General features: G+C 38.7%; 1 protein-coding gene across 4 annotated transcripts in view; it reads left to right on the top strand.

Annotated features, from left to right (window-relative positions):
• Positions 1-22,856, top strand: part of SLX4IP (SLX4 interacting protein) — a 79,274-nt gene that overhangs the window by 35,759 nt on the left and 20,659 nt on the right. For all 4 annotated transcript variants that reach the window (XM_061364778.1, XM_061364777.1, XM_061364776.1 and 1 more), the window contains exons 4-5: positions 3,613-3,702; positions 6,754-6,877. In XM_061364778.1, the coding sequence (XP_061220762.1) occupies positions 3,613-3,702; positions 6,754-6,877 (214 nt within the window). The remainder of the gene's footprint in view (positions 1-3,612; positions 3,703-6,753; positions 6,878-22,856) is intronic.

Below are 22,856 nucleotides of genomic sequence, written 5' to 3'. Positions count from 1 at the left end.
TTTGGGTTTCAGTTTTGAGAATCGTGTCTTTGAAAATAATTTTTAGTGGAAATTTTTAGATTGAGATTCTGTAAAAACATAGAATTAAAAATTTCTCTACTTTTGGTTTCCCTTTTCACTTACAGTACTGAGGACCCACAAGTTAACTTCTTGAAGCCACAACTTCTTTTCATCTAAAATAAAAGTATCTAACAGGGACCTAGAAGAAGTTTGGAGAGGGAATTTTTACAAGGATGTGTAGTGATAGGGCAAAGAGGAAGGGCTCTGAGATGAAAGAACGTACATTTAGATTAGAAATTGAGAAGGAAATTCTTTTCTGAGTGTGATGAGACACTGGCACAGGTTGTGCAGAGAAGCTGTGGCTGTTCCATTCCTGGCAGTATTCAAGGCCGGGTTGGATGTGTCCCTGCTCATGGCAGTGTTGAAACTGCATGAGCTTTCAGGTCCCTTCCAACACAATGGTATGATTCTGGTATTTTCACAGAATTGCATGTCTCCAGAATACAAATTAAAATTATTTAGAAACATGTAGAAGATCATCAAATGTTAATATAAGCAGTATACATTTTGCTTCCAATTCCCTCTGTTCCTCACAGTTACTTGTATTAGAATTTAGTCTGTACAGAGAACTTTTCCTTTGCTGCTGGAATGGCCAAAGCTCTATTGAGCTTTCTAGTGTAAGTACCATATAGAAAGCTGTACCATGTGAAGGCATTACAGGGTATAAATACAGTGTAGTGTATACCATGTATTGCATAATTTGAGAGTGCAAAGGAGCCTGCGTGGAGCTGTTGCTTATATTGTGTTCAGGACTTAAAAAAAGTAAAAGGTAGCAAGACCCAGAAAAATCTGTGCTTACATTATCTTACTCCCCATATTCCTCTTTTTCTGTGACAGTTCTGCTTCCTTGTGTCCTGTCCCAAAGCTATTCTAATTGAATGGCAAAGCTAATGGCTTTTGGATGTTGAAATAGTTCCAGGTATGCCATCCACAAGAAAATTGCTCCAAAACAGAGGGAAAGAAATCTTCCATTGGGAAAGCTTGTTTGTTACAAGGATTTACATATTATTCATATATATTTGTTTTTCTTTGAAGTAATACAAATGTTTGGTCTGTTTGTAATATTTTGAAGGCTATTTTGAGCTGTTCCATTATCTGGTTTCAAATATGGCTTGTTATTTTCTTTTTTTTCTAGTTGTTTTCAAGGCAACTGAGACAAATATTGCCGTTCAGAAGAAAATAATTACAAACATTATCTCTCCTTGAAAAGCAGGTCTATACTTTGCATCTGTATCTATATGTCAAGTTTCTGTAGTCAGTAGAAAATTATGCAAGCTAACATGTAGCTTTTGGTAATTTGAATTTTCTTGATGTACCAAATACTTGTTCGTTGTTGTAAGTGCTGAACCATGAATAATTTAGTGGCTTTCACTTCATAATAGGCAGTGTCTGCTAACTTTGAAGTTAAGTAGTCAACTCAAAAGTTTGCTGGAGCTGACTAATGATTCACCAGAGATTTTTGAGAGATATTTTGTCATCAATTTAAAGCTCAGAGAGGTTTGCTGTTGCAGCCATCTGGTAATTCTTGGTTCTCTAGAGGAAAGAGAAGCCTTTTGATAAAACACATCAAAGCATTCTGCTCTTTCAATGACTGATACCTATAAGTAACTTAGAAGTTTCTCAAAAGGATTTCACAATGACTGACTCATGTGCCAAAGTTTTGCATTCTAGCTTCAATATAACACTGGTGGTGAAATATATCTTAAATTAGATTTAAATCATTATTTAAATAGTTCTGCTCATGGATAATTTACAGATCTAAGTGTTGTAAAAAGCAAAAGTTTCTACTTTACCAGGTAGGCTGTCATGATTAATAAAATTGATGCTAAACCTTCTTGTGATTTGTATTAACTGTACAGGTGAGGGTACTCTCAAAGTCTCTACTTGTGCTATACCATAAATCTAAGATATAGATATACTCTCTTAGACTGTAGGTGGTGTACAACTGTAGTGTAAAAATACATATCGTATTCTTTCTAGAACTAATTCTGTTAGCAACTGGAATTCTGGTGTGGGGTTTGCAGATGTTTGGCAGCGAAGCACAAATATGGAGAGAGGGAGAGTTAGGACAGGAAGTGTGCACTGCAGCGTCCACTTGAAACCGGAGCAGTCTAATGCTGGTTTGTACACACACAGTCGAGATTTGTCTGGAATCAGGATGTTGTTTCTATTTGATCAGACATTCCGGATGTGCAATTGCCGTGACTGCACATGTTCAGTCTTCTCAAAGAGTGAGTTTATTGCATCACAAGTGCAGTACAAGCAGCCAAAACAGTGATGAAATTGGCTTTTTACCTTTTGAATTGTTCAGATAAAGGGTGTCTGAGTGAGATGTGGTGCTGTGTTACAGTAAAGGGAAAGCATTACCTCGTAATGCCCCACACTGCTGGGTGGGAAAAAGGGGAATATTATCTTTTTTTACTGGAATGAAAAAGGGGTGAGTTGGTGCACAGTGGAACTAAGGACAAGTGTTTGTGCCATTCACTCTTCCTTATGTTTTAGAAGCTCATTGTAATGACTGAGGTACTGATGAGTGAAAGTAATTAAGCCTCCTATGTCAAGTTCTCCTCAATGTCTATGAAGGAATTTCAGAAATAGTTGGTGTGTCTTGGGCTGTACTTGATACCATCCATAGCAGCCTTCTGATACCTGAAGGGGGCCTGCAAGGATGCTGGAGAGGGACTCTTCATCAGGGACTGTAGCAACAGGACAAGGGGTGACGGGTTTAAGCTAGAACGGGAGAAGTTCAGGTTAGATACAAGGAAGAAGCTCTTTACTGTGAAGAGTGGTGAGGCACTGGAACAGGCTGTCCAAAGAAGTGGTGAATGCTCTGTGCCGGCAGTGTTCAGGGCCAGGTTGGACAGAGCCTTGGGTGACATGGTCTAGTGTGAGGTGTCCCCCTGCCTATGACAGGAGGTTGGAGCTGGATGATCTTAAGGTCTTCTCCAACCCAAACCATTCTAAGATTCTGTGATACAGTTTTTATTTATAGGTTAGCCTTATTATCATTTAACCATTCCAAGTATAGTATTTGCTAAGTGACAAATGAATATTAGGTAGTCACCACAAGTTCTTTAAACATACTGTTTTTTACATTAAGTAGTTTGGAGAGACATCTAAAGAAGCCGAGTTTTTAAGGAGTTAATAAATTTAAAATGCAAACTAGACCATTAGTATGGTACTACATTTTCAGAAAACAGAATATGGGAGATAGCGTAGGTATGGCTAATTCTACACATGTTAACGTTTGCTAGAACTCAGATTTAAAAGTGGCATATAGCAGAAGAAAATTCCATGTGTTTGTTGTTATTTTTTCAGCTTTTCAGTGAGCAATCCAAGATACAGGTCTGGTGCTCTTGTTTCTCATTAAGCTCACAAACAATGGTAAATTTGTAACTCCATAATTTTTCACAGTTTTAAGTTGTGCCTGTTGTATCTCTGAATCAGATGCATGTGCTTACCTGATTGTTTTCCTCCTGTCTGCTTGACATGCGCTTCCCAGCAGCTACAGTTGAACATTTTTTTTTCTCCTTTCTTTTTTTTCTTTTCCAGTGTGGGAACTTTGCTGTTTTGGTGGATGTTCATATTTTGCCTCAAGGCTCCAGTAAAGACACCAGCTGGTTTTCAGATCATGAGAAAGAGGTACAACAAATATCAATCCTACTTCAAAAGCATGTGGCTGCAGGGAAAAAGTTGGATTGCCTTGAACTGTTCAGGATTTTTCAGTGTTATGAGAACATTGTTAGTTATACCTACCCATCAAGGGTTGCTGTGGGACCCCAAAGTCAGCCATATGTGCTTTTTGAGTCACTAATGACCACTTTCAATTTGCCTTTTAATTTTTCAACTCTGTGTGTGTGCACCCATGCGTGTGTGCATGCTGTTCTCATTCTTTTTCCTTGACTTTTAATTTTAAAAACATACTTCTCATGAATGTTTGTAAATTACCCTCAGTGATATGAAACAGATTGTGACAGGTATGGTTTTTGCAGTGTTTGTTGGTGGAATATCTTTTTATTAATTGTTTCTCGTTCTGAGAAATGGGAATGATGTTGCATTTAGGGAGTGCAGGAAAACAATGACAAACTATAGTAGAACCATTGCATCTTAGGAAAAGAAACTCCCCATCTTTATTCTGAGGCGTATATCCTGACAACAGCTGAAAAATGGGAAAATCAGTGCATCAGTGAGCAGCAAAATTAGGACTGTAACTTTCATCAGCCTCTCTGTGATTTCTGCTACAAGCTTGTGATGAGTTACTGGCAGGAGTTTTCCCCTCTTTCAGCCTGGGTGGGAACTTGAGAAGTTCCCTGTTGAAAACGAGCGCAGGACGTGTTTGAGATGCCTGTGGACTTTCCCGCAAGTCTCCGTTACGGCAATTTTCAGCAGATAGTTTTCCTAATCATGGCAGAATTAACTTGTCACTGGAGAGCGTCCCCAAACGTCTCAAAGTAATACACTTCAATAGAATTAAAAGAAACAATAAATGAATATCCCGAGGGAGGGAAAGCTGAATATTTAAGTATGTGGTTCATCCAATTTGTGCTTTATTAAGCTGAGAAGGAAGAAAACAGGGGAAATCTTTTCGACTTCTTTTTTTTGACTGAATTAATACTCCTTACCCCTTTCTTTTTATAAGCAGGTTTACTATCCTGGTTATCTGACTTTTAAGTGTTTTCCAAATGTATTTTGTAAGACTGCCAAAACAAAAGATATGAATTTCAGGAAATTAGCTCATGATTGACTTAATAAAGAGGCATGACAGGGCAGCATTCATTGCATTTCTGTGACCGCAGATCTTGAGTGAAGTACAAAGGTTGCATATTTTCAACAACCCAGAAGTGTGATTCCAATAGCTTTATAATTCTCTTCCTGAAAGTCCTATGCAGAATCTTTGTTAAAGTGGGAAGAAAAAGGTCTTAGAGGCAGATTATGCCTACATGTGTTTTAGGGGAGCTATTCATACTCATCACAAGCAGTTTTCTACATTTTGGTGATTTGTTTTTTTTTCCCAGTTTCTGGGAAACAGTGGTGGTGCAGCTCTCTTGCTTGCCTGTGGGAAAAGCAGATGCCTCTTAGCTCTGTTGTAACACAAACACGATTTCTGCTGATTCCCTGCTCACCCCGGAGGAAAGTCAGAGGCTCTTCATAGCAAACACTGCAGTCCCAGGCAGGAGCAGGGAGCAGCCAGTTCCTGCTTGGAACATGGGGCACATAGAGCAGTTGGGGAACTAAATGAGTGCCCATAAGCAGGAGTCTGGTGTGAGGAAATAAAGTTCGCGTTGTCTCAGTAGGTGTTGTAGCAACCATGCCTTGCACACTGGTGTCACATATGTTGTACGTAGTCCCATCTCAGGGTTGCTGGGAGATGCAGGTTTGGGAGCTTTCCCCTCTCTCTGCCCTTCAAATTTTCCTGGCCTTGCTGCCTCTTTTCCCCTGGAATAACAAAGTCAATGTTTTACCTTTGTACTTCAAGTACTGATTTCAGTTCATGTCACTGCTATGATCCCTCTCCATCTATGCAGAAGGTCTCACAAGTTCTTTTAGTGGTTGAAAGTACATACAGACTATTGTCTCAAATCCTGCTCTTGTATATATTTTTTAAATATACTTCTTGAATTTAAATAATACTTTCATAAACGTAACAAGTGAATTCTTTTACATGTAAATTAAGGGTGGGCATGCTCATCCTTATTGTTGCAGAAGGAATTAAATGCACATTGTGTTTCCACTGCTTTCTAGACCTTTTCATTCTAACCTGAATGTATAATCCTGTGAAGGTATGTGTAATGACATCACTTTAATGAGTTAAACAGAAGAATAAGTAAATATAGTGTTTTATAATTGTACTCTTCAAGCAGAAAGGAAAAAGGTATTTCTTACTGTAAGGAGAGAAAATACTGTTTGTGGTTGACCAGTGTATGTGCATTGTTTTTACTCAGAGCAATATGTTAAAGATTTGTTGCGCTACATACTTTCTATTCATCAAAAGTAAATTTGAAGCCAAGATATTTTAGTTTAGATTCTACTAAAACAATTTTGTCTCTTGTCCAAACACTATAAAAAGGTAAAATGGTATTTCTGTGTGCCACAAATTATCATTTTTGTGAGCACATTATTGTGCATGATGAAAAATGAGAATACTGAGGTAAAAATCTCAAATAAGTGTGGATATATTAATTTGAAAACTTACTCTTGTATTCAAGAGATTAATTTTTTGTGTTTTCTCCAAATTTTTACTTTTTCTATGGTTATTCTGGCTGAAGTGTTTGTTCTTATGTGGTTTTCCTTATGGTTTGCTGAAGGAAGTATGAAAAGATATGAACAGTTATATTCAGGAGCAGAAAAATTAAAAGGAACTAGAGAAATTAGGTTGCTGTGACCTAATCAGCTCCAAGTCTTTGCCCCAGAATTACCCTGAATTGAAACAAGGTACCTGCTGTGGTTGATAAGGATTCTTGCAGCCAAATAGTGTGTTGACAGTTTCTGCAAGGATTTTTACTAATTCTTTGCTTAAATACCTGATGTTATATTTTCTAAATTGTGTTTCTCGCATTTGTATAATACCTCAGTACTTAATTACAGCTGTTTTTCCCTTTTATGTGAAAGGGAGTGATTTTGTATTGATTTCTGCTGTGTGTCTGTGGGCATATGTATATATAGATCTAAATAGCCCGATGGTTACTCTTTCAGAACGTCTGCATGCTGCTAGAGGAGGTGGTTTCTTCAAGGGTCAAACAGTACTTGGAGGCACCTAAAGGACGTGGTCAGTGGAAGTCAACGGAACGTGCACCATCTGGTCCTCTGTTTCTTACAGGTAAAACAAATGACTTATTGTGAAGTAAAGTAACATGAAGTATAGATGGAAACTGCTGTTCTTTATTTTTTTTCTGTGAGGAATTCAAGTCCAGGTTGGACAGAGCCTTGGGTGACATGGTTTAGTGTGAGGTGTCCCTGCCCATGGCAGGGGGGTTGGAACTGGATGATCTTAAGGTGCTTTCCAACCCAAACTATTCTATGAATTTGCCATCATGAAAGCCAAGAAGCCTGAAATGGCTGGTGTTTGGGTCTGAAGTTACTTCAGGTATGTTATTGAAAAAACCAAGTGGGTTTGAATTTTCTGTGTTACTGAAAAATGAATTTAAGGCTGTAGTATAAGAGCCTATCATTGGAATAAAAAAGAATAAACCGTATAATCCTTTGTCCTCCAAAATACATGGAAATCTTGCTGGCTTATTAATTCTTCTTTTCACTTGAACATTTAGAAGTTCTTAATTAAGAAATAATATCTTCTCCATCTTCTAACAATCTCTTCAGCCTTAATAAGATGCTAAGATGTGACAAACAGCATTTGCTGTTTCGGCGGTGTTGCTGTAGGCTTGGCAGTAGCATCTATAACATTGGGAGTAGTCACTGTGCAAAGAAGAACAGTAATAAGAGTATTTACCAATTTTTTTTTAATATTTGTATGTGAAGGTGGTGAGACTAATAGGTGCAATTTCAGTTACATGCATGTTTTAAACTAAAGATAATGATCAGTGTAGCTTCTGCTGTAATATTAGATCAGCTTTGGGGCTAAATGGCTTGCCAGGTTTTGTTTCATGTTACTTCACTAGCTGTTGTGGCCATCATGGTAAGTTTTACACTTGATAGGCTTATCTGTTGGTGTTCTGTCACCCAAGCAGTTGATTTTTAAATAGTTCTTAGGAAATAATGGCCTTTTTTTCCTTCTCTTATTACCAGTCTGGAGCATGTTATAAACTTATCACAGAAAAGAAGGGCTGCAGTAGTAAATCCCTGTGTTGGCTACAGTTTCTCATGTTTCCTTAAATATATGGAAATAGATCTCTGCTGAAATATGAATTCCACAGTGAATGCAATTACGTACTTAGAGTGTACAATACTGATAGAAATTTTTGAATTCAATGTATATTATATTAAATTCTGAAAAATTCTTTGCCTCTTAAGGTTTTTAGTCATTGAGAAGGTATAATCCTATAGAATTCTAGTTGATGGTCGCAGCTTTAAATACCATGATCGATAATAATTAATGTTTTTAATAAACACAGGTTAAATACTGTATGGTTGGCTGCTTATTGCAAAATTTGAGGCATAGACAGGAGCCAGATTGTTATGGCATGACAGGAGGGTTTTTTCCCACCCACAGCAGCACAATGCCGCATAAGCAAAAAGTGCTTCAGGACACTAAAGGCTTTCCAAGCCCTTTTTTTTTTCGTGCAAGTTGCAACTACATTTTATCCCTTTAAAACATTATTCATGTTTATAAAATGCATGAGATTTCAGATCCCTGTACTTCTCTGGTTTTGAGAGAACAGTTTGAACTTTCTTACGGTGAAAGCGGAGGAATGTTACAGAAGGTAGAATCAGAATTTCTGAGATTTGATGAGGTTTTTCTGCATTTTCTTTTTCTACCTCAATAAAAACAAAACCAATGGTTTTGTTCAATAAAACTGACAGACATAATAATTCTTTTTATATGTGCAGACAGATACAACACTAATTTGGGATGGCCTCAGATTCTCTTTATAGCATGAAGTTTTCAGTAAAAACACTGGTAGTCTGTCCCAGGGTTGTGAACTGATCTTCTTGGCTCTTCCCCCTTATTTCCTGAAAATGAAAAACTTAAGGATATGGGAGATCAACATTAAGCACTCGAGGAGATCAACAGTAGTATCTGTGACAGTTTTAGATTAAAGAATATTTACTTTGGATGAGGCAGAATTCCCGTTCCATCAGTTATCTGCAGTTAATCCCACCGTCATTAAATTAACACTAAAGAAATAAAGGAGGAAAACTGTGATAATGAACATTCATGTTGAACTTAACTTCCAAATCCAACTCTTTCCTCTTCTCTCAGCCTGTTTTGCTCAGGGCTGTAATTTATAAGAAAGAAGTGCTTTGTTCGTGTCCAAGAATCAAGTTTATTCAAGTTACATTCAAGTCTGTTCTTACCTGAGAAGGAAATAATAGAGTAGGTGGGTGTTCACTGGAGCAACTGGGACCTGCCTCTAAGGGACTGACCCTTTTAGGTGAGCCACAAGCCTAACAGTCTCTAGCAGTTATCATCATTCAAATGAATGGTTTTGGAGCCATTCAAACGTGGCTCCAAAACCTCATGTGTTTTGCCTTCCTCTCTAGAATCACAGGGTCTGTTTGTGGAGTACAATGAGATGCTTTTGTGTTTTCTCACAAACAGATGAAGTGCAGGATAGCTGGCCAGCGTTTGGCTGACACTGTTTTGTAGTATACAAAGAAATGCCCAAGCTTGATATGTGGCTAACTCTGTGCACATATTGTAGGTGCTGCTTGTGAAATGTGTAAGCTTGCAGCTATTGTTGCATTTGGAGGTTATTAAAAGTTTTTGAGCTCTTCAAACTGGCTGTGGTTTCTTCTGCTCAGAATTATGCAAGTCTGTTTCTAGAGTTTCACTGCTGTAAAACCCCCACTATTGTAAGGAAGAGTGTATCTATAGAAGGAACATTAAAATGCTTATTAGCTGGTTATTTACTACTTAAAGTATCCCAGGTCAACATTCCACCCCTATTTGAACTTGCATCAGGTCAGTTATAATTAGTTTGCTCTGCAAATTGCAGGATGTATTCAAAATTTATTAGAATCAGAATTATTAGACCAGTATTAGTAAGATTTTAGATTTCCTCCAATATCAAAACATGATGTATTAGGATTTTCTTCAGAAATAGTAGCCAAACTCCTTTGATGAGCAGATCTCATCCTGCTGTCTAGATCTGCTGAGCAGAGAAGACTGTTGTCAAGCTGGCTCTCTACCATACCTATTTTGAAGAGAAAAATTTCGCCTATCAATTTCTTTTTAGTATTAACATTATGTCTAAGATCAGTATTATTTAATAGCACCTTTCAGTTTTGTGGCACATAATATAAATAACCTTGCAAGTTACGTGTTAATTTACATTTCTTTTTCATGTAAGTTACACCCACAGAGCAGTGTGTGGTGGGTCGCATACCATCTCATTAGGAAATCTGTGGGTGTTAACACACAGGAGAAGAAAGAAAGAAAGAATGGAAAAATGAGAGAAAGTAGCCAAGACAAGCAAGTTCTTCCTATTCTTCCTTCTGTCTGAACAATTTCCCCACCCCTCCCAAATGGCCAGTATGAACAATTTGCCAAAGTAAGCTTTAATTTAGTCTTTGGACATAGGCTTTGGTATAAACTCTCTGTTTCCTGTGTTTAATTAATGTCCAAACGTGTTTGATTTTGATTTATTTTATTTTTTTAAGAGAAAAGTAAAGTGGGGTAGATTTTAAAAGATTTCATTTTGCCTGCATCCAACTTGCAAGGCCAAAATCATGCAAGAAAGGCATCGATCAGGTATGGTTCACTTGCATTATTTGAAGTTCAATGTAAGCTATCCAAAACCACCCCTCACATACTAGCGAATTTCTTGCATTTAAAAACCCCACTGCTTCACTCTACAAATACATAATCTTTAAATATTTTTAACATATATGTGCCACACATTTTCACTTGGCAGCACTTGTGCTACTAAGTAACAGATACTGGTTTTAAGTGATGATGTTAAACATGTTAGTGTGTCATAATGATCACCTACTGTAGACTTTAGCTAAAAGAGGAGCCTTTTTCTTTCATGTTCTGCAGAAGGTGGTTAGTTTTGATTAAGAGCAATGAGAATTAAGTAACAAGAGGCTTGAGGACTGAGTGGAGGTAGTAAATACAGGAGAATGACAAAGGGAGGACCATGGAAAATTAACATGGACACATGGAGAGAAAATATGTCTGGGAGAAATGCCCACATTAGAAATTGAAGGAAGGAAAGAAGGAAGGAGGTATCTTGTCAACTCACTTCTTCCCCCTCTTGAGAGAGAAAGAAGTTAGCTGTTCATAATTTTCGGACCTTTCCTTATGCCTTCCCTAGCATCCATGTTGTTTTTCTTGGCTTGAAGGTAGAACTTTTTTGCTCTGATTTCAGATATTTTTTATTGTACAGTCTCTTCTACAGTGAAAATAATAGAGAGCATGCTGTCACATGGCACAGTGAGCTCCCAGCTTGATGTTATCTGCTGTCTCTGGGATTGTGTATATTGTTTTTATACTTTTAACCAAGTTTTCTAAGGAAACGGGGCTTACTGTGATCATATTTTCCCTCTGTGTGTGTGTTCGTCCATCTTTTTCCCCAGCTGCTTATTGCTAAATTGATTGAAATTTATTAACAGGTAGAACTCATTACATTTTCAGACATTTTCTGATAAGCTTCCTAAAATGAGAAACTGGAGCAAGTATAAGTACTGTTATGAAAAGTTCAGCCTTACAAAGATCTGGAGTTAAAGTTCATGTCTTATTTAGCATAAAAAAATGCGTAACATGTAATTTCATAAGAAAATAATTTCTCTTGCTATGAAACTGTGCTTGGCTCCTGTAAGCACACAAAAACCATACCATAAATCATGATGGTAAATATTCCAAACTGTTTTGGCCTTGCATTCTAATTTGAACATTATGATGTTTTTAAGGAGAACACCCTTTTTAGACTGCCCTCGTTTGCTTTAGGGAGTGTTCACTATTACTGTAGAATGGGAATTGTGTAAGATGTTCATAGGGCATATTCCATGTTACAATCCTGTAGCAGCAAAACTGATTTATTCCCCCCCCCTCTCAGCTGTTAACTCTTTCTCATCTGCTGTGAAACCAAGTTTTCTTTGGGTTTAACTAGAATAATTTCACTTATCTTGCTTAAAGAGCAAACTGGAGGGAGAGGTAGGCTATGGCACATTAGCTACCAGAGGGGACTGAGGAGGACAGAAGTCTTTTAAATGAACCTTGATGTTTGTAGTTGCACACTGTAATTTCTGTCTCTCCAAAGAATTACAATGCACTTTCTTTACAATGGGCTGACTTTGGATTTGTGGCCAAGTCCTGCAGATCTTTGTGAACTTTCAACTTACATTCATCTGTCGGTGACAAATAGAGTCTCACAGCTCCCTGAAGCATGCAGTAACTTATGCAATAACTTACGAAAAACATTTTTATTTGTATCTTGTAGTTAATATTTTCTGTATTTGCTTTAGATTACTCCCCCCCCAACCCCCATTTTTTTTAAAGCCAGCTAGTGGGGAATAAAGGCATCTCTTTTTTCACTAAAATATTTTTCTTCCAGAAATTCCAGGTTTTGTATCTGAATTTTTGTTTGGTTGCCCTTTCTTCAGGGTAGAGGGTATTTGACAAAAGCAAAATCCCACATAATTATGCACTGTTTGGGGAAATTTTTTTTAGTGATTTTTTTTTTTTCATAGCTTAGATTATAATACTATAGTATTGGGAAGAGCTCCCAAGAAGGGCAGCAAACATGATGCAACATGAGGAAATGCAATACAGGGAATTTATGAAATACAGGGAAACAGTTGAGTGTGCTAGGACTCTTAGCCTGGAAAATACATGAACTAAGGGGAATGCAACAGATATCTATGAAATAATTTATTCTCTCTTCCAATTTGAGAAGAAGAGGACATCAGATGGATGTACTGGAAGCACTGTGGTAGTTAGCAGAACTGTGGAACTCTTTGCCAAAGAATAATGGGTATGCTAAAATCTTACGCTGACTCCACAAGAAACATGGGAGAATAATCCAGGGAGGGTACAGGATTCATAAATCTCCTTTGGTTCAAAAAACCCCTGAGTTGAGAGTACTTGGAGAATACTGGGGAAATAAACACATGTGCTTTGTTCTTGTGTTTAGTCTCTCCTTGTAGCCATTTCTAGTGACTTTCATATGCAAGGCGTTTTGCTATATGGACCTTTGATCTTACCCAGTATGGCCTTGCTTGTCATTGTGTTTTTGTGGAAGAAAACCTGCACTATAAATGGAAAACTCAGTATGTCAAGAGAGAGTTGGTGTGTTCCACAGATCATCAGAGAAAGTTCTGCGCTTTCTAGGTTGAAGGATCTACTTTTCCTGTTATTACACTGATATTTGCAGAGACTTTAGAAATTGCTACCCCTATGAGACTTTTACAACTGCAGCACCAGGTGGGTTGAATGCATTCTCCTCACTTCACTTTTTTCCTAGCTGCAGCTCCCATGTGAAATTATTTATGGTCTTGGATAGGAAATGAAATAGTGTATTTATATCAAAGATGCACTTAATAAAGTGGTTTTATAGTTAGTATTGTTTTGAAAAGAAGTATCATTTATTTAAAACAATAGGAAAGTTGTTTAATGTGGTGTATTTTTGTGAGAAGAAAGAATTGGTGTTGGTTTTGAAAGGCCTTGACCTCTAACCCTTAATTATCACCTGCCTTCATTCTGGCTCTTTCTCTTGCTTCCATCTTGTTTCCATCATTTGTCTCTTGTTTCCATATTTTATTTGATGAATAGAAAAAAAAACTACTATGAAAATTACTCTTTAAGTGCTTGTATTTGCAAAAAAGATGTTTTTTTACACCTGCACGCATGCGCAAAGGTTGATAGCTACTGTCTTATACACCTCTATAAGCTATAAGTGTCCTTCGATAGCATCCAAGTGCTTCTGCATAGTAATTTTTCTGTTAGGCAAATTTAAAATTTATCTTTAAAGTTTTCATTATATGGTTAGTCAAAAAAGTCAGTATCCATTAATTGTGTGTGTTTACAGAGTGGAATTATGCCTCATCTTTCAGTTTATCAAAGCTGGCTAGAAGTTAAGAGGCAGGTAACCTCCAGCAGGTAAAAATGAGGTTTGGCATATTAGTTTGATGTAAGGTAGGCAAGATGAACCCCACCTTTCATTTCTGACTTGATACTCACTTGAGAATATCAAAGTGACTCTCATCTAGGCCAGTGAAACACAGCTACCTTTTGAAAGAGCCAAAGAGCCCTGAGCATCTGTTTGTCCCAACTGGAAATTCAGCATTTTTGGAATCCAGATGGAGTGATTTTGAAGATCTGTCCCTAAGCACTTACCATTTCTTATTTGACTGTCTGATTCTTCTTTGTAACATGTAAAGCTTCTGTAGTCACTTGGAAGCAGGAATGCGGAGGATAGAGTGTCAGTGTACAGCTTCTATGGACAAGTAGCACTAGGCACAGCTGGAATAGGTATCAGATAGATTTAGAGGGGGGTTTTGTATGCTGACTGTTTCAGTTGAGATCTTCTGAAGAATAAGCTTCACTTTGAATTATCTTCTCCCACCCTTTGTGAACATGGCAAATAGGATTTCTGCTAGAAGCATTTTATAGATTCTGTGGTCTCTTTAATGCTCAGGTTCCTTGTGTTGGAACGTTTAAAATACCAGAGAAGAAATTATTCGGTCAGTATGATCAACCTGACTTGCCTTCGCAGTCTGACCTTTACAAATACGCATGTGGGATAACTCAAAGGCTGTGCTGCCTGGAATGCGCTACAGATAGTAGATGGGTTTGGCTTGGAAGGGACCCTAAAGATCATCTAGTTCCAGCCCTCTGCCATGGACAGGGACACCTTCCACTAGACTGGGATAGTGAGGGCAGCTGTCGTGGTATAAGCCCAGCTGGCAACTCAGAACCATGCAGCCGCTCTCTCACTCCCCCACTTCCCTCCCCCTGCTCCTGGAGGGATGGGGAGGAGAATCAAAAGAATGTAACTCCCATGGGTTGAGATAAGAACAGTCCAGTAACTAAGGGTATAACACAAACCACTGCTGCTACGACCAGTAATAATAATGATAAAGGATATAACAAGGGAAGAGAATACAACTGCTCACCACCCACCAACCGATACCCAGCCCGACCGAACAGTGATCTAGCAGCCCTTCTGGGTAACTGCCTCCAGTTTAGGTAGTGAGCATGACGTGCTGTGGTATGGAATACCTCTTTGGCTAGTTTGGGTCAGGTGTCCTGTCTCTGCTTTCTTCAGGCTTCCCCTCCTCCCTGGCAGAGTATGAGGATCACAAAGTCCTTGGTCAAACTAAACATTACTGAGCAACAACTAAAAACATCAGTGTTAGCAGCACTGTTCCTAGGCTGAGAGTCAGAAAACACAGCGCTGCACCAGCTACCAAGAAGGAGAAAAATGACTGCTACTGCTGAACTCAGGACAGCAGCTTAACATAATTCATGCATTCTGTTGAAGTAAAGTGTTTGCAAATAATGCCTACATCTGGTTGTATCTTTTGGGTTATATCTCTTATAAGGTATGGTATACCTGTAAGATTCAATTTTTTCAGCTTGGGTACCTGTGATTACATTTATTACTTGCTGTCATACATAGTGGGTTGTGTTGTTCAGATGCATACCAGGTTGTGCATTACAAAACACACACACTGCACTCCTGTAGTCCTTGTTGTCCATGTGCAGAACATGCTGTGTTTGTGTGCAGCTGTGGTGGCTCTGTGTTTGGGACTTCCAAAGGAAGATCTCTGAAAATCTCATACTGGAACAGACATTCTGTGTTCTTAGACTTGAGTAGTCTTGCTGGTGAGTGATAGGAGTCATAAGGGTGGTGAGGCACTGGAACAGGTTGCCCAAAGAAGTGTTAAATGCTCCACGCCTGGCAGTGTTCAGGCCAGGTTGGACAGAGCCTTGGGGAATATGGTCTAGTGTGAGGTGTCCCTGCCCATAGCAGAGGGGCTGGAACTGGATGATCTTAAGGTCCTTTCCAACCCAAACCATTCTATGATTCTATGATACATTTTAGCAGGCATGTAAGCATTTTGCATCAGGACCGTTGTCAGCATCATAGGTTTGAGGCATTTTTGTGTAACTGCATGGGAAGGGAAAAATAGCTTGATTTAATAAAAAAAAAAAAAAAAAGACAGAAAATCCAAACAAAACCCTACTAAATACAGATCATGAACTTGGATGGAAAGGGAAATATGATTTCCGTGGGGGAAAAGAAAGACTGTATTTAAAATTTACCAGATTTGATAGCTCCTTTTGCCTGTTTAATTAGCTCAACTCTATATTAAATAAAATGGAAAAAATAGGGATTTGAATTTTATTTTGAGCTAAAATATCAGATTCCTGTAAAAGAAAAGAAAGTACTCTTTATTAAATGCTTCTAAAGAGAGCAGTACTGTTTTGGTTACAACCTAAGCAAGAAAAAAATAGGGATTTGAAAGAAAACCTAAAAGAAATATGATTTCCCTAGAAATGCTTAGAGGAATTTACTTAATTGCAACCAGAAGTGTGACCTGGAAGTGTAACGTTTTGACCTTTTAGCTGTCTGGTTTCCTAAATGTGTTGTTTTGCTCACTTTAAACTGTGAGAAAATCTGCTTTGCACATCTTTAACCCTTTCATTCCCTGAAAGCCTCAGTGTTAAAGTCCCCAGCAGCCCAAGAAAAACAAAAATTGTCATTACGACTTAAGGAAGAACAAAATCATAATAGATATTTGTTGAACATTGAAGTTTTCTGTTTTCTTTTTAACTGGAAGTAATTGTGGGTGTAATTTCACGGTTAAATATGGATAGGAATGTCTTTTAAACTCTCCATGTTACCATATTACACAATAATACTTTCCTTTGTTCTTTTGTTCTGGAGTTTCATTATCATATGACAAAGGTAGAGAGAAAATTCACTTTTTAAATTGCAAACATTTTTGTGGGTTTATTTATATTTGGAAAATTTGTATGAGGCTTTACAGAAATCTGTCCAGAGAGAGATGGAGGCCAATTCCTGAAGAAAAGTTGTTCATACTTTCCCTGTGTAAGTAGTTCAGGGAGGGCATTTTTCTTTCTTGTTTTTGCATGCGTGTGGGTCATAGGATATGGGCAGTGCCTGTCTGCTCTTTTCAGTTGTCTTCCCTTGACAGAAGACAGGCTCATGGGTTTTGGCTTTTTGTATAAAAGACCTCAAATTTGTTATCTAATATTGAGAAAGAGGATGTTCTGTGTACTTTTTTGGACTTAGCATCTGTCACAGTGATACCAGAAACTGCAAGATACTGAGCTGCATAATGCTGGTGGTCCGTTATAGCACTGCACTCTTGAGTAAGCTAAAATGAGCAGTTACAAATGATTTGTAGCAGCCCATATCAAGGAGGTTGGTACTAGATGATCTTTTAAGGTCTCTTCAGACCCAAACCATTCTGTGATGTATGATTTTGCAGTCAGTCTCTAGCTCTTTGCACTGCATCTGGCACCTGCTTCATTGTTAGAGCTGATCCTCTGATCACAGTCGTGGGTTGTTCTTTGTCTTTTTGGTGTCCTCTTTGCATCAGAGCTTGTGAGAGCAGAAGGAGATTGAGACTTATTTGGCAATAGAGCCTTTCAACAACTGACTTAATTACAGGCTATTTGCCAGCATTTAAAAAGGGAAAATACAGAAGACTTCATTGTGGTGGCTTTCCACCTATTTGTTATGCTCCAGAATTTCCTTATATTCTGAGCTGTTATAAACCTAACAAGAGTCTGTTGTGTGAAAAGACAAAAATCTGTGAACCTCTGGCACAGCTTGCTTTGCTCAGTGAGAAACACATGCTAGTTCAAGTCCACACGTGTCTCTTAGAACTCACTTTCTTTTGAAGTGTCCTCTAGATGATAGGGTAGAAGAAAAGAAGACTCATGACCACGAGCATCCAACTCTTGGCTCTACCAGGCTATCCTAGCAGAAGGCAACATCTGTTGCTGCTATATGTCAAGATCTGCTTTGAATCATAAAATCATGGAATAGTTGCCGTTGAAAGGGACCCTAAAGATTGTCTAGTTCCAACCTCCTTGCCATGGACAGGAACATCTGACCTTTTCATGTTCGTGCCAGCTGAAGGTACCCACTTCTATGAGCTTTTTTACTCCTCTTACTGTCTCACATCATGTTTCCAGTGACAGACTGCTGGGCTTTTTTCACCAAACCAAGAGGACTTGTAGGCATGTGATGTGATATAATCCTGGCTTTTTTAAGCTACCATTGCCTAGAGACCTTGTTCTCGGTTGAAGATGAAAGTCTTGTCAGCTGTAGGAGCTATAGGGTTAAAACCATTTCCTCTCAGGGAAGAAGTTTCGAAGAAGTTATTTCCTATTGCCAGGGAAAAAAGGTAGAGCCTGGAGACCTGTGAAGGATTTGCCTTTATTTTAAAATCTCTCAACATCATAGTATTGGCACCCACAATTACGTTGTTCTAGTGAACAGTGAGAGGAACCAGTCATGTCTGTTCCATTCTAAAAGCTCATTTCCACGTTTTGATTGGGTTCTTGTGCTGAAAGAGACTGCTTCCTATTGTAAAATTCAAAACCTTCCCTTTCAAGTATTTCTTGGCATCAAAAAAAAAAAATGAAGCTCATGGATATCCTCAAGGAATAAAAAACCCAGTGACAGGCTGAAAGGACATAATTTTTGAAAGTGACCATGCAGTCCCTGGTGCCCTGGAAATCAAACTTGTCACCATTACAGTGTGTTCCATTTCAGCTAGAATCTACCTTCCTTTTGTCACTGCAACAGATTCAGTGATGGAAGTGAAATTGCTCCAGTTGCCTACAGCTGTGTCTGGCCAGTTTGGAGGAGATGCTAAGCTCAATATGCAAATATGGCAGCAGACAGTTTTTAACCAAGCTACTCCTTTATGGCCATGCAGGCACTTTGAAGTGACTTCAGATTCTTCTCTGATGCTCATTTGTCAGCATTTACCACAGGGTTTGTTTCCCAGTTCTCTCTGCTTTTTGGCTGGTAGCAACAGACGCATTTCTCAGCCTTTCTCAGTTGTTGTGCTCGTTCCAGTGGTTAAAGAAGTCCAGGCACGTGGCTTTGTCTGGAGCACAGTTTATGTGTTCAAACCAGTGAGGCTGTACAAATAGCTTTCAGTTCATTTGTTAAAGCACATCATGTGCAATTAATAATATGGTCACTGAGTCTGAGATGAGCAAAAGGGTGAAATTAAATCTTGTTTCTTGTTAGAAAACAGTTGTCTGTGATAATGGTACACTAATAACCATCAAATATATTGCTCTAGCTCTAAAGTTAGCAGGTGTTGTTAGCTATTACTGCTTATACGTTATGAATGAGTATTGAGACACTGTAACTTAAGAGCTGTTTTTCAGGCCTGGGTTAGCCTGCCTCTCCATCTCAAGTATTAGTGAGGGGAAGATGGTCCTTCTCTTTTAGAGCTGGTGTGTTCTCAGAACCGTCAGGTGCATTTATCATAGAATGGTTTGGGTTGGAAAAGACCTTAAAGATCATCTACTTCAAACCTCCCTCCCTGCAATGGGCAGGGACACCTCACACTAGACCATGTAGCCCAAGGCCCTGTCCAACCTGGCCTTGAACACTGCCAGGGATGGGATATTCACAACTTCCTTGGGCAGTCTGTTCCAGTGCCTCACCACCCTCCCAGTAAAGAATTTCTTTCTTATATCCAACGTAAGTCTCCCCTGTTGAAGTTTGAGCACATTGCCCCTTGTCCTATTGGTACAGTCCCTGATGAAGAGTCCTTCTCCAGCATCCTTGTAGGCCCCCTTTAGATACTGGGAGCTGCTATGAGGTCTTCACACAGCTTCTCCAGGCTGAACAGCCCCAACTTTCTCAGCCTGTCTTCCTATCATCCTGCAGCCTGATGGTGTTGTACATGCTTTACTTCTGTGTTCTTTCCTTCAGAATACTCATGGCAAACACGCTAAAAGCCTTATACTGGATCCAGTTTGACCAGTATAGGTCTGTTTTCAGAGTGAATTCTGCACCTCTCCTGCTAGAGGAGAGCCCTACAGCCCTACTCTTGGATTTCATAGAATGGCTCAGTCCAGTTTCTCTGTTAACAGCTTGTATTGTAAAGGGTTTAGACAGTGTGCAACAGCTGGCTATCAGGGTTCTGATAACAGAGAGGATTCTGCTAGGTTTATCTCATCCTTGTCTTGATCAGATTAATTAAAAGGATAATGTCTTTTTTCAAGTTAGAGCCCCTGTTCCCTGAGAGGAACTAAATCTTGTCCCCAGGTCCTTGATGGGACAGTTCTCTCACCTATTTGTGTTGGCAGTGGTCCTGTGTTCAGAACATTTAGCAGGTAGAAAAATAGCACTAGTACTAATAAAATTATGAAAGAAGGTGGTGAAAAAAGTCTGTAATCTGGTTTTGTCTATACTTGGTTTAAGCTGACTGAAAGGCACCTGGAAAAAAGACAGAGGCAAATTACATCACTGAATTTATTTGCAGGTATAACAGTTTGCAAGATCAGACCCTGCAGCAATACTCACTCACTCAATGTTAGACCCTTTTTTTGTTCAGTCCATACTTGATGTATATAAATTTAGTGGCCTGTTTATCTTAGTTATTAAACTTTTGTTGTTGTTGTTTTTAGGCTTTATTTTATGTGTACTTGCTTGTGATTAGCAGTTGAAATAACAAAAATGTTAAAAAATAATTTAACAATTCTTTGAACTGAAGGCAGAAGGGATGGAAAGAATGGAAAAGAATGGACGTCAGCCTGAGCTGGTGAAGTTGTTCCAAATCCCACTCTTTGGGGTATAACAATTTGTACTGGATGGAGATTCTCGTTGTCATTAACCACAAAGTTTATTTTCGGGGGGGGGGAGGGATATTCTGAGTTGACACAGAAATTCTGTACCCATTCTGAACACTGAAAAAGCTCAGGGAGCATTGACAGCTTTTTGTATCTGCTGTTCCTGCTGGTGTGTCCTAGACTTGGACCTAAACTTTCATGTCAGCATTTGGTTTGAATCTCCCCTAAGTTAGCAATGGCAGCCTACTCTGGAGCACATGAACATTTGTTTTGGGAAAGGAAAGCTGCACCATTAGCAGGAGGTTTGGAATAAAATGTTCCTTTTGTGTTTTGTTTACAAACGATCAGGAATTTGGATTTAGTGGTGAATAATTCTAAGTGGAGAAATATGACTGGTAAAAAGCAGTGTAATAATATGTCTGTAGAGCACTTTGAAGATGAAAAGCTCTATATACTGTAAACATGATTACTAGTACAGCTTAATCTGTGTGAAATAATTAATCTAGCATAAATAAAATGTAGATTTCTTTTTTAATGTACAATATAGTGTTTCAGAAGTTTAATGCATCTATGTATTTAGTTTCACATTGTAACATAAGGAATTCATCCTCCTATATTTTTTTAATATCTGTATGTTGCAATGATTTACTTTGTTGTTAGTTTCCAAGCATACAGACGGGCCTAATCCAGAACAACCTGTCCTAAATGTGAAATGTCTGGGCTGGGAGGGAAAAAATAGGTGTTTTTTAAAAGGTGATCTAAAAATACTGAGTGATGAGAAATAGGTGCCTGTCAGATATGGAAATGTTTGTGGGGCAGTCGGCCTTCTTAAACTCATACTATGGCTTTGGAGAAGCCTGAATTTAGTTGCAGAGCCACGCAGGTGCCAGATTGTGCTGGGAAGGGAGCACCTGCCAGGCTGCTCCAGATAACTCAGCACCTCAGAGGCATTTTCCCAGGCTCCCAGATGAATGGTCCCTAATAGCCGTGGGAGAGGGCTTCCCATTGCTCCACACTGTACCACAGCCTCTTCTTGGCAGCCTTCTGGAAGCACAAGTCAGCTTGGCTTGTGACTGCTTTGGAAAACAAGTGTTGCTGGATAGTCTTACAGTAAAGAGTCGGTGTCTGATACTTCCTCTCGGCGTCGTGGGACTATGAAATATAACAGGCAGGGCAAATTACCATTCCCTTAAAAGGCATCACTCATTGAAACTGAAATCTGGCTTTTCTAGAATCACTTTTAGTCAGTCACATGTTTGGTTTCAAGCTCTATTTTGTTCGGTTTGGAGGGTTTTTGTTGTCTCAGTGTTATATTTTATTCTTGTTTGTTTTTTGGAATCTGGATCTGGTGATCTAGGTGCACAGTTTTGAAGTAAGAAAAACAGAACTCCAGATCACTAACACTAGCTTTATTTCTTTTTCTGTATTGGCAATCTGCATTGAATGATGAAGAGAAAACTGAAGATTAGGCCATCTGGGTTTGCTGAGCCTACGATCTGTGAACTTTCTTACTACATTACTGACTGCAAAACACTGTATGTAGTTTAAGGTTAAAACTTCTGTGTTGTGCTTAAAAGGAGTTAGTGATGGTTCATTTGATGCATATCAGCTGGTCTCTTCTTCCAGGTATCACGAACAGCAGCTTTTGCTCCGTGCTGAGTATACAGTGGCTGTCTTCCCTGGAGCATAATCCACAGCTTGCCCATAGCCAACATTAGTATATGCGGGTGTATAAACAGCATTGATGGTGGACAAGTCTGGAACTGAGAACAGACTTAGACTCATGCTGAGTAACTGTGTAGAAAGTTCAAAAAGCTGCAAGTTGCATGAGGTTGTCAGATAAGGTTTTCTTGTGGGGTTTATTTTTGAGTTTCTTATTTCATGAAGCAGAATGGTTAATCAGATCATATATTTCTCTCATAGGAAGCAGAAAGAGGATATCACAGTTTTTATAGTTCTGCAGTAACTCTGGAAACTTCAGGGAAGTTCTGCAAGCTCCAGCTGACTATGGATTAGATCAGATGTCACATACAAGAGGCTTTCATAACATTTGATGAGCATAGCTGTGTGATACTTTCAAGATACTGGTATCTTGAATGCATCTTAAAACTTTCTCACAGTTAGCAGTAAGTAACAGCAAATCATCTGTTCAGGCTTTTCCAGCAAAGTCAAGTAATAAATAGCCATGGAAACTAAAATAATTTTCTAGTGTTAGTCCCTCTGGGCCAAGCTTATTGGCTCAGGTGCAGCTCCCTGGGAAGGCTTTATAAGACTTCAGACTTAAGCTGACACTGCAAAACCAGTGTAGAGGTGTCTCAATCTCTTACATAAGTAGGAATTTGGTTAGATTTGAGGTAGATGTTCTTTTCCAGAGAACAGT

This window comes from Neopsephotus bourkii, unplaced genomic scaffold, assembly GCF_033783945.1.
Source record: "Neopsephotus bourkii isolate Nb327-2 ecotype Australia unplaced genomic scaffold, CSIRO-AGI_Nbou_v1 NB_1250, whole genome shotgun sequence".
NCBI classification, from domain to species: Eukaryota; Metazoa; Chordata; class Aves; order Psittaciformes; family Psittacidae; genus Neopsephotus; species Neopsephotus bourkii.
Note: the sequence above shows the minus strand (reverse complement) of the source record. Positions and strands in the feature narration are given on the sequence as shown.